The following is a 12,492-nucleotide window of genomic DNA, read 5'->3' on the forward strand; positions in this document are numbered from 1 at the left end:
AAAAAAAAAAAAAAAAAACACACACACACACCTCATATTATTAGAGTAAAAATAAGTATTAAGAAGATACTGTTATGTCCACACCCTACAACTTAAGGGGAGAGCTAAATGTGTACATTTGTATAATCCTATCCACCTTGACTATTGCTTTTCAGCCCAAGCAATGAATGGCACTGTAAAAATGGACCACATTCAAACAGCCACAGCAGGCCATGTAGCTGCCTTGTAGCCTTTAAGGCTAATGCTCTTTGTGAGCACACTGATCCTAGAATATCAAGAAAACTTTAATAAAACATTAAGAGGGTTAAGAAAGTATATGATATAACATTCCTGCATGGAGAAGTTTATGATAGAGAACTCAATGGGGGATAGTGACAGAGTTCAAGAGTGTTTACCATTGTTAATGTCAGGTCCTGAGTAGAGCTAAAGATTAATGAATGAATATGATAGCAGGGTAGATTATTTTGTAGAGGATTAAATTAAGATCATTGCAGTCAAATAACTTAAATAAGAATATTAAGAGGAAAACTACTGGTTCAAAGCCAGGTCCATTCCCTTCCCCAAAACCTTTACGTTATTTATGGGGGACGGGGGATTGTTTCTCTAGTTTCTGTCTTTGTGAAGGTGTAAGGTAATCCAATGTCTCTGGGTTGTTTTCTGACAAAATATTTTAACCAGATATGCAAATATCATATAACTGGAGTAAGTCATAGCAATAATTCTACTAAATCACCTTTCTTAGTCCGTCGCACAGTTTTCTCCCAATGCCATTGTTTTTACTGAAAAATTGAACAAAATAGTGCTAGCATGTCATTTATAGTCACTGTGACCTTTGCCTCACTTTTGGTTACTAGTTATTTCTACCATATCTAACTGTGCTATGAAAATTCTACAGATAAAAATTTCATCAGATTTTGTATCTTTGATAATTAGTGTGCTGTGTCAGTCATTCTTATTTCACTTGTGAAGTTTCTTACACTAATGTACATTAGGAACTAGACAAAAGCTGCGTTTACAAATGTATGCAGTTTTGTGAGCATGAATAAGCGGCCCACTTTCAATATCTGCCGTTTTTTCCTTTTGGCCTGGTCCCTAAAAGGAGAGTGCCTGGGAAAATGCCTATTGCATCATAGTTTTAATTTTCATTATACAAAGAACGATGGATTTTAAGGTTGGCTCAGGATCTGCTGCTCTGGTATGGACATGCTAAAGTGTGGACACAAATGCTTTGAAAGACTAGAAAGTTAATACACCCTGTTAAAACTGATTATGTTGACAAATGCTGACCATACAGTGAGAGACTGTGCCACACAGAAGATTCTTGGCTCGGATAAAGTTTTCTTCGCTAGACTGCAGCCTGATGTAAAAAAAAAAAACAAAAACAAAACGAAAACTAACAAACAACCACCCCCCAAAAAAAACCCAAAACAAATGAACGAATAAAAATCAATCACGAGTGCTAGTTTTTTATGATCCTGACCTTACATGAAGGGGGGGGGAGGGATAACCATGGCTTCAGGCCTCTGCCTTTTCCTTTTAAAGAATCTGCTTTAGTGACACTGATACGTGTCGTGTACCAAATGGCCTTCAACACCACAGCAAACTCAGTACTCAGGAGAGCAAGTCAGGACCAAGTGGACGACTGGGAAGACGTCGAGCTGACCCAGTCAGTCGGACCCTTCCAACTTTACCTGGACTGAGGAAGCCAAGCTCCACCAGGCGGGACAAAGCCCCTTGCGAGATACAAGCGTCTCTATGACAACACGGCCTGAAGCTGGCGCTGATTGGCCGGAGAGCGCGCGCGCGGAGCCTTCTGGGGGGAAAAATAGCACCGCCGGCCTTGCTCGGGCGGTTTGAACTTGGCGGGCCTGATGCGGGCGGCAGGACCGTGGCGGGCCGCCTCTCCCGCTCCGTGCACCCGCTACCTTGCCCGCTGCAAGCCGGGCTTCCGGCCCTCCTCGAGCTTTGTCGTCGACCTCGTAGTGGATCCCCGGGATCCAGGGCTGGAGGATGTGACGTTGACCGAGTGCTTGTCGCCGCCGCATCTGAGCTGCAGCAACTCCACCCTGTCCCTGTTGTCTCCCCTTGGCCACCAGAGCTTCCCGTTTGGCGCGGACGACAGTGAGGGGGAGGATGAAGAGTCTCTGTACGAAGATGCCCGTGAGTCAGAGGCCAAGGTGGAAAGCTTGGAAGGAATAGAGTTACAGGGGCACTCCAGGTAAACTCAAGGCCCGGCCCTCACAGCCCTTGTCAAGACTCCCTAGAGATGGGATTCGGAACGCTTTGCTGCTTACCCCCAGCCGTCTAACCTCCTGTTTTCAAGCTCAAAGGCTGTGCAGCACTGGCATCCTGGGGTGCTGGGCAAATTCTTACAAATGGTCACTGATTTCCCATGATTCCTCGTTCCTTTTCCCGAGACTGACTATTGTAGTCTCAGTTTCCATAGAAACTTACTGTACACAGTCGCAAGCACACAAAACTTGCTGCCAGGAGTCTTTAGAATCCTCAAAAACCACGTTGTCGACTCCAGAGCTCTTATCCATAAACTTAGCATCAAAGTGGGTAGCTGGTGCTGGGTTGTAGTAAGTTGGTGCTTTTAATACAAAGAGCTGAGTAAGGATGCCCGAAATGTTCGTGCTCTGCAGAGACAGGTTAACTGGTCTGAATGAGAACATTTAATGGAATAGTGAGAGTTCATCAAGGAGGTTAGTTAATAACGCCATTTTAATGTTTATTTATAGTGATTCATTCAGCAAACATTTACTGTTTTGCCACATATTAGTGTAGGGAGAGCGGACCATAAACAAATTATACAAGACTTCTATTATCAAGAAAGAAAAGCCCAAATCATTTTACAAATAACAAAACTGTATTAGAATACAGATAGAAAGTCTACTTGGGCTGGAGAGAGCTTGGTGCTTAAGAGGGCTAACTGCTCTTGCAGACGACCCAGGTTCACTTCCAAGTACTCTTACCATCAGGTGGTTCACAACCACCAGTAACACTAGTTCCAGGCTCTCTGTCTCCTATGGGCACCTGCATGCTTGCACTTGGTGCACATAAACTCATACACAATGCATATATACTCATAGATAAAAATAAACCTTTTAAAAGGTGGGGATGAGAAGATAAATTTTTTGAAGGTCTGCCTCAAAGGCATACAGCTAGTTATAAGCAGCCCAGGGCTTAGTACTCAGGTGTCTCTTATGGGTTTACTTTCCTTATACTATGTATTCATTACCATGGAAACTGGAACAAAGAGCCTGTCCCTGTAGGAATTTTTCTAAGACAGCGTCATTTTAGGGTATATTCCTTATGACATCTTCAGGAAGCATTTACAAGTTTCTGATTGTCAAGCTGTGTCAGGCATAGTAGAGGAGATTTAAGAAATTCCAGGTGGCAAGGCCAGGCTTTTTATATAAGTAGCAAGATAGCTCCCATTCAGTCTAAGGCATTCATGTAAGAATTAGTGAATCAAACAGAAAGTCACTCACATGGAAGGACAATTTTGTAAGGATGAGAGGTTAAAGTTCACATTGGTGAGGGTGGAAGTCACAAAGAGCAAGCCGCTTTTCCAGACTCCTAATAGCAACAAGAAACAGGCCCTTCCCTGGTTAGCCTGGTAGAATTTTGAACTAGAATTTTAGGAGTCTTTTCACAAGCACTTTCAGGACAATGTCGATTTAACATATTTTCAAAGTAAGTTTGAAGGCTTTGGTGAATACCTTCTAATCAGTATTCAAAAGAACTAAACAGTGTGCTATAGTTTAGCAACACTATGAATAAAGGCCATCAGAATACAGCTCAGCTACTGAGACTTGCAATAGCTTCCGGGAGCCAAAACACTAACCAATAGGGAGCCTGCTAGGGAGGAACTAGGCCTATTTGGTTCTCATTCAAAGCCTGAATAAGTTGATAGGACCTAGTTTTAGCTTGCTTTCACAGGTTAGTCCTTAATCAAAGGACTAGTTAAAACTACATCTGAAAAAAAAATGATGCAAATTTATAGTTTTTTTGGAGACAAAGGACAGGAATTTCACTTTTAGGGCAAGGCTATAGACAGCATAGAGGCATGACACATTCATCAACTTGCAGTTGAGCAAACCAGAAACATGAAGTCTGGATCAGTTTGCTAAAAGAAGGAGCCAACTCAGGAGTATGGATTTTATGCTGAAGGTAAAAGACTCACTGACGAATGTTTGAGGGTACAAGGATTCACTTAAGGGGTGAACCTGGATACAGCTGTGAAGGGTGGTTTGAAAGCGAAAAGACCACTTATTGTAAGGTTGGAGAGGAGAATGGCTTGAAAAAAACTGAAGGCTATAGATAACGTTACCACAAGTGGCCATATGTATGTAGAATGTGGGATCATGTGGAGTTAAAAATGGAATTCTCTGGTTTTGGTGACTGGCTAGGTGTAGGTACTCTTCAGTAAGGATTGGAAGAGAAGTGAACTTTTTTTGGGAGATAGGATGAGTGCTCAAATGATTGGATTAATTTTGTACTAACTTTAATAGCTGGATCGTTGGAAAGAAGTCCAGAACCCAAGATAAAGGTCTAAGCTATATTGCTGATGGTGGGACCAAGAAGATGTAATGAGACTTGATGTAGAACAAGATAAGGTCATTCTGCAAGACTGAGAAAGAAGGAAGTGTATAAATAATATATCAGCAGTGTCTCTTTCCTTCCAGAATACAGATTTTATAACACTGTGAATAAACAAATAGCAGAAAAATGAGTAAACTTAGTCTATGAAGTAGAGAAAATTACATAACACAGTTGATGACACCATTGTTTGCTAGAAGGGACACTATAAACACACAAAGAACTGGGGTCTATAATAAACTAGATTTTAGGAGGGAGGGAGATACATCTGGCAGAATGCTATCTATCTAAGATAAACATTGGATTTAATTGTCAGCATCACAGTTTTGTCTGTTTGTTTTTAAAGGAGGCCATAGATGGCTCAGTGGTTAAGAACACAAATTGCTGTTGTGGAGAACATGATTTGAGTACCCAGTATCCACATCTGATGTTCACAACGGCCTGTAACCCAGCTTCAGGGCATCTAACTTACACACTCTTCTGGCTTCTGTTGGCACTGTACTCATGTACATACATGCACATACAGACACGTGCATTCTGTTTTGGACCCTGAGCAGTCTTTTCCATGGAGCCTAGTCATTAAGCTTAATTTTTTTAATTTTTTATTTTAATTTTTATTTTTTTATTGTTAACCTTTCTTGTGAGCATTATGCATTAGCCAAGTTGCTCTGCTCTTAGATTTCCTTGCCCAGAAGAGTTATAGAAGACATGATGGGAATGGAGGCTGTCAGGAGACCGACAGCCTGAAGAGCTGTAGATTCACTAAGAAACTGGCAAAGGGAATGAATCATAATACTTAGCTTGCTCCAGTCCCTGGGTTCAATTCCCAGCATGAAAAATTAGAGAAAACAAAGGGAAAAAAAGCCATAGTAATAGACAAGTATTTTCTTTGCAACTTTTAATTTTAAAACAATTTCAAACATAGAAAAAATTGAAAGAGAATTTTAACAAATATGTTTCCTCCTTTACCCAGAATCCCTGATTGTTAACAAGTTTATGCTTTGTATTTGCTCCATATGTATACACATTTTTTTCTGACATATTTTAAGGAAGGGAAAAGGTCTGGTTAGGATTACATGTAGTAATTAGCTGTCCAAGTAGGATTTTTAAGAATTAAAAAAAAAAAATCAGCAGTGCTGAAATTGAGGCCGATGGATTGGTTTGGAATACTCCCATGGATTCTTAAATAGTGTGGTTTTAGAAGTAAAGGCAGTTTGATGGGTAAAATCATTCAAATGGATTTGTAAAAATGAAACTGTTAGAAATACAGCTATGTGTTTCTGAGTGGGAAGAGTTCGCTGTAATAAGTGCTGCCCTTCTCTTTCTTGTAGTTGTGAAGTTGAGTCCCAGGACAAACAAGAACAGAAGCCGGTGCTATTACAGGACAGCAGTCTGACACCATGGGAGATGTGGTTTGTTGGCAAAGAGAAAGAAGAGCGTGGCCGGCTACAACAGAAGGTTTTGGAGGTAAACTAAACAGTGTCTCTTCATTGAATCCTAGGCCCTCAGAGCAACTGTCTCTGCTTCCTCAGTGCTGGACTCAAGGTTGTGCACAACCATGCCCAGCCAACCTTTCTATTTTATTCTTCTAATTCAAACATGGGCAAAGAATACTAAATACTCTTATTTTGAATGAAATAGAATCAAACTCTCTTATAACCTACATTTTCTCCTCTTACATATTATGTTTCCATATCATTGAAAACATTTTTTGTTCTGAGACTTGAACATGCTAGGCAAATGCTCTCACCTTTGCGTTGCACCCCAATCCTATCTAATATCATTTTAAAGTGGCTTCCTGATAATACTATACTTAGAATGTATTAAATATGTATCAAAGTTTGTACACTCTGTGGAGAATTTATTTTTGTCTGTTAGTAACCATGTTAACATAAAAATCATAGAAACTAAAGCCTTTATAGTATTAAATAAATTTTCCTCATCAGTTTTAAAACTAATTATTTTTATATTGAATTTTTTGCTAGGTTGAAAGTCACAAGTCAGGAGACCTGGCCTAACTCAAATGGTTGTGGGTACCATTCCATTCAGTTGTTTCCTATTACATACTACTCTATTCTAGAGTATAAATCAATTCCTAGAAAAGTATACTGTGAGGGGAACCCTTCTATGTTAACAGGATTTTAAAAAGACCTTATGGTTGGTATTAGGAAGGCTTAATAAGAGCCCCAGTTACAGGCTTTTCACTTGCTGGTTGGCATTGCTAAGTTATTTAAACTTTTGTACTTTAATTTCCCCATCTATACAAGAGAGTTGAAATTATGCATGCCACAGTATTTTTATAAATATTAAATGAAACAAAGCTTGACTGATTTTGATTTTATTGGTTTTTTGGTTTTACTGGTATTATCTGTATCATTGCCATCATGATCTTAATGCCTTTTTATTTATCTTGCATATTAACTTGTATTTGAGACCCAGACAAGAGTCTTATCTTAACCCTATTAGCCTAGCAACCCCCTCCCGCCCTGCCCCCCACTACTTGGAATCAAATCTAGGACCCTCTACATGCTAGACAAATACTCTGCTACTGACCTATACCCATTGGCTCAATATATTAAAAATAATTGTTTAGGGATGAAGATACAGCTTAATTGGTAGAATGCTAACCTAGCATTCATGAAGGTGTGATGGCACATGCCTGTCTCAACTGCATTTCCAGTATTGGGAGATAGAGTTGGAAAGATCAGAGGTTCAAGGTCATCCTGCGGATTTAAAATAAAAGCAATCAATAGAAATACTTGTGCATAGTAACAAGTCTGTTCTTTTTATTATGCAGAAAATGAATTTGTGTATAGGTATGTATCTGAAATGTCTCAGTTTTGTGCAACAGCTGGTACTGTATTTTGGTTTTGTTTGTTTTTAACCCATTGTACTGATACTAAATTCACAGTCTGATTTACTACCTTGTGGTAATCCCGAGAGGCCACTGGGGTATTTATGGCTTTGTCTAGACCCTCCCTACAAGTCACTTGTTAAAGCAAAGGGAGTTACTTCAAATCAGTTTTTACTCAGTATATAAAGGAAGAAGCTTCTTAAGTTAGAGAGGAGTAAGAGTGCCTGGTCTGTGGAGTCTTAGAGAACGGCTGAAATTTGAAAGTGGGAAAGTTGTTTACATCCACAAGCCAGACATTAGTAATAGGGTAGCTAATGGCATGCATTTGAGCCATGCTTTCTATTCTTAAAACTTAAGACTTTGAGCAGATTCTTCTGTGCTTTGATGAAAGGGAGAGAGAGCATACTGTTGGGTTATGGTCGGTTATATAGAAAATGCTCAATAGAAAATGCTCAATACAAGTTAGATATTATTGAGTATGAAAGCCAATATTTACTAGGAAAAGCTGTTTTGAGAACAAATTATAATAATACAAAATCCATGTCATAATAATTAAACATACAGAAGGGTATTTGTAAGGATTAAATCCTTTTCAAGTTTTGGATTATTTAACATTTTTGTGCTACCTTATTACTTAACTCTGACATGACTAAGATATTTGTCGGTTTTGTTTTGTTTTGTTTTGTTTTGTTTTTTTGGTTGTTTGAGACAGGTTTTCTCCGTGTAGTTTTGGCTGTCCTAGAACTTGCTCTGTAGACCAGCCCTCCCTTGAATGTATAGAGATCCACCTGCCTCTGCCTCCCAAGTGCTGGGATTAAAGGTGTGTGCCACATCTGCCCAGCTTTTGTCTGACTGGTATGCAGCAGTCATGCCAAGGATATCAACATGTCACCTGACCATTTAGCTTTCTTTCTGCCAGCTTATTTTGACTAGTTGTAATCAGTACATTTTTCATGCCTTTCATTTTGTTTCATTTCTTGCTTTCTTATTTATTGCATTCCCTCTTCGATTTTATAACCTACATCATAAGAAGCACAGATTTTAAAAAAGTATTTGTTTGTGTATTTTTTTATATATGAGTGCTCTGTCCTCATACACACTGGAAGAAGGAATCAGATCCCATTACAGATGGTTGTGAACCACCACGTGCTTTCTGGGACTTGAACTCAGAACCTCTGAAAGACAAGTCCAGTGCTCTTAACCACAGTGCACTCTCTCCTACCCCTAACTTTTTTCTTAAACCACATCTTAGATTCCTACTAAAGCTAAAACAGGAAGTCAGAGAAGTAATTGGTTAAGATTTCAGTTAGTGGAAAAGTTAGGACTGAAAATGATTTCCAATATAAATGCCTTTCTTCACAATATCAAAATATATTTTAGAAATAAATGAGTCAGCTTTAATATTTACTTACTTTTTTTTTTTTGACAGTTTGAGTCAGTTGGGTTTTTTTTATATCTCAGGATGTCCTTGAACTTGCTATGTCAAACTGACTGACCCCAATCTTAATGTTTTTTTCTGTTTCAGCCTTCCAAATGCTGGGATTTCAGTTATAGGCCACCATAGTTGGCTTAACTATTTAATTATTTAATTAGTGCACGTTTGTTGTAGAGTGATGACTTTTGTCATGAGATTTTTGTTCAAGTATATACTGTACTTTAACCCTATCCTTCCCACTGCCCTTTTTCCTCTCGCTAGTACTCTTTTCTCAAATCTCTGAGATTTTGTTTTCTTTTAAAATTTCAAAAAAAATTTATATGGTAAGTTAGATCACTAAAAAGATTAGCCTCATTCATTAGTGTTTGATTCTATCAACAGACATATTCATTTCAGATATTTCTGTTAGAATTATAATTATATTAAGTCATTAAAATTATCCACTTGCAAAATTTAAACGTTATTACTTTTGAACATCAATATCATAAAAGCCAGCACACGGGCTCTATAGGTTATTTGTCTTTATTTACAGTTTGAGTAATTCTTTAGCTTCCTGTCTAATCTCTGTGAGTGTGTGTGTGTGTGTGTGTGTGCAGATGCCTATGGAGTCTATAGAGGGCACTGGACTCCCTGGAGCTGTAGTTAGAGGGGGTTGTGCTCCATTTGATATGATGCTAGGCATTGAACTTAGGTTCTCTGCAAGAACATGCTTTTAACAGCTGACCCATCTCTCTAGACTCATTCTCTCTGTAGTCTTTAGTTCCATTAATTAACTTTATATGTGAATATAATGTATTCAAACTTGTAAAATACCTATTTTTAAATAAACCAGGTAGTTTTTCATTCTTTTTCCTCACCACATTAACTTTGGCCATTTAATTAATTAGCCTTGGATAAAACAGGGATATAGAATGGCCTTTTAACTATTACCTTCAGTGGCTAAAACTTCTTTGTATGTAGTTTTTTACAATATATTGAAATACACATTCATGCTGTTTTTATTCTTACCATAAAGTGTGTACTCGATGAGAAAGTAGTGGCATTTGAAATTCAGTGGTATATCAGCAGGCGTTGAGTGAAGACTCCTGTCCTGGAAGAGGCCTACATTGGTGATGAACAAACAAATGGAATGAATGCCAAGCTTGGAAGAGATTTGTGTTTCTAGAATGTGATGGGTATTTTGGATGGTGGGAAAATTATTTTGTGGAATTGGACCACTACTTTAGGTCAGCATTAGCATTTTCTGGGTATTACTGAGTCTTCTTTAGCCCTTAGATTAACTGATAATTGGCAGCCAGCCATAAAGCAGGGTCTAAGATCTGTGTAACTCTTTACAGTTGTTGATTATTTGAAGAACCTTTAAAAGGACATACGTATAATCACTCATACCTATTGTACATTTAAACTGGAAAACTGCTTCTCACTCTGAGAACATGGCTTTAAAGGGAAAGATGGAGCATAGTGCAGTATCAATTTTCTCTTTTTGTCATGGCAAAGGGGTGATTTAGAGTTCTCAGTGACAAAGACTAATGAGAATGATTAATGGCTTGAAAACTATTCTGAGGAAGACTGACTAGGAAATTGGTGGGTACCTGTTAAATGGGGAAGACTATATGGAGTTTTGTTGAAAACAAAGGTGAAAAATATATCTATATACACATCCTGTGTACATGCATACAAATGCATATATGTAGATAAGTCTCTACACATAGATTTGATAGTTACATAAACATTTTGTAAAACAGTGCAGTGTTGAGGAAGTAGAGATGGGATGTGTCTTGAGATCTGAGCCCTAGGTTCCAGTGAGACCCTGTTCTCAAATAGCAAGATAAGCCCTGTGAATTAGCTCAGTGGGTAAAGGTGCTGGCCTGCAAGCCTGATGACCTAAGGTTCATTCCCAGATCCCACAGTGGAAGGAATAAACCGCCTCCTGAAGGTTGTCAGTGGCATGCTTGACCCCATACTTCACATGAATGCATTTTGTGAGCTTTGTGCATCCAGGCCCACAGACACATACACACAACCACCCAGTTCATATTAGCTATATATAGCAAGCATTCTGTAGAAGTGTACTATATGCGTAATCAAGGAGTAATAGCTAGTTAGTGAAGAAGTCTTAATACTAAGATCAAACTTTGCTTTTAGAGAGACAGTATTTAAAAGTTGAGAGTTTCTAAATGAAAGAGGCAGCTTTTATCCAGTAGAATTTAGACAAACACTCACATAAAACAGCCAGCCTGTGATTTGTTCTAAAGTACAAAAACTTTGTTCTTTGTAAGTTTTATTTCATTTAAGGTACTGGAATTATCCTGAGAGAAAACTGTCCTTATTGACAAGTCTGCTCAGATAGGTAGGTCTTAGGGGAAGGGGAGGATAAGTAGACCAATGAGACATAGGAAATGTGTGTCTGATTATTAATAACTAAGGAGAGAAGACGGGTAGTCAGCAGTGATTGATTGTAGAATCCTAGAGAAGTGTAGTTTGAACAGTTTTCTCAACAGTGCATGGATATAGCAAGTTATGTGGCATTCACCTTGCATTTTGTTAGCCATACTTCCTTCATTCCTTCTCCCAAGAAAATAATCAGACACGTTGATTCTGGTGACAGCAAGGCAGTTTAGTAATCTGGGATCTGAACATGGTTTTGTTTTATATTCTAGCATCTGTAAAAATTAATGAAGAAAACACCAGGTTTGTTTTTATCCTCTGATGGCTTCTTTACATTTCTTTAGTGTCGCTATGAACTAAAAATGTAAGGCTTATTTCATTCTTATTCTTTATTTTCATTAAGAATCTAGAAGGGGTTTTTTAATAACTATAAAAAAGAAAATTATAATTCTCTTGAGCTACTGCCAGTCCCTCACAGTGATGCCAAAATTCATGTGTGGGAAAGAAGCTGATTTCAATGCAGGTAATTTTGCTGAGACTTAGTCTAAGAAACTAGTGTTTTGCTGCCAACCAGTTATTAGTATTCCTGTAGAATGACTTACATGTTGTACCAATGCTTTCTTTTATCCCAGAGTTACTTGAATAAAATATTGTCAGTAATGATACATATCCTATAAGAGAAGATATATTCATGCCTAGTTTAGCCTCAGCTTTTTTACAGTTATGTTATTTGAGTATTTCTATTAAGTGCTGCTCTTTGCTTAAAATCTCACAGGAATTAAATCAGCAAATAGAAAAAAGAAAAGAAATGGAAGAACGTGAAAAAAGGAAGATAATCGCTGAAGTAAAGCACAAGGAATGGGTTCAAAAGAAAAATGAGCAGGTAACAAAAGACAAATGCATGTGTATGTACTCGACATCTGCACAGTCTCTTTGCCTCCTCATTATCTAAGACTGCTTAACTTTTGGTTTTTTTATGCAGCCAGACATTAGCTACTTTGTGGGTTCTTTTTTCTTTTACCCTTCTTCACCTCTTTTCTTCCATCCTTTGAACCTCCTAATACTAGATAGGAGAGTAAAAAGGGGAAATGGAGCTATATTATTGTTAGACTACTTCGTGCAGATTAGGGGTGTTGAGTTTCTTGGGGCAAGTTTGATCTTTGCTGTCAGGATAGCTAATTTCTTCTTGTTGTTCCTTTTTTTTTTTTTT

The 12,492-nt window shown here is 38.2% G+C and overlaps 1 protein-coding gene and 1 long non-coding RNA gene across 5 annotated transcripts in view; one reads left to right on the forward strand and one right to left on the reverse strand.

The window, feature by feature from the left end:
- Nucleotides 1–1,793: 1,793 nt before the first annotated feature.
- The window catches only part of Ccdc34 (coiled-coil domain containing 34), a 28,599-nt gene continuing 17,900 nt past the window's right edge, over nucleotides 1,794–12,492 (forward strand). The window contains exons 1-3 of one of the 2 annotated variants that reach the window (XM_031371323.1): nucleotides 1,794–2,218; nucleotides 5,937–6,072; nucleotides 12,058–12,165. In XM_031371323.1, the coding sequence (XP_031227183.1) occupies nucleotides 1,872–2,218; nucleotides 5,937–6,072; nucleotides 12,058–12,165 (591 nt within the window). In that variant the 5' untranslated portion in view covers nucleotides 1,794–1,871. The remainder of the gene's footprint in view (nucleotides 2,219–5,936; nucleotides 6,073–12,057; nucleotides 12,166–12,492) is intronic. The other variant, XM_031371322.1, reaches the window with a different exon arrangement.
- LOC116090625 overlaps nucleotides 2,116–12,492 on the reverse strand; it is a 38,393-nt gene continuing 28,016 nt past the window's right edge. For 2 of the 3 annotated variants that reach the window (XR_004118748.1, XR_004118750.1), the window contains exons 2-4: nucleotides 11,428–11,557; nucleotides 9,903–9,995; nucleotides 6,928–7,328 (exon numbers count right to left, since the gene is read on the reverse strand). This is a non-coding gene — a long non-coding RNA (uncharacterized LOC116090625). Of the gene's footprint in view, nucleotides 2,640–6,927; nucleotides 7,329–9,902; nucleotides 9,996–11,427; nucleotides 11,558–12,492 lie in introns of those variants that run through there. The other variant, XR_004118749.1, reaches the window with a different exon arrangement.

This window comes from Mastomys coucha, unplaced genomic scaffold (genome assembly GCF_008632895.1).
Source record: "Mastomys coucha isolate ucsf_1 unplaced genomic scaffold, UCSF_Mcou_1 pScaffold15, whole genome shotgun sequence".
NCBI classification, from domain to species: Eukaryota; Metazoa; Chordata; class Mammalia; order Rodentia; family Muridae; genus Mastomys; species Mastomys coucha.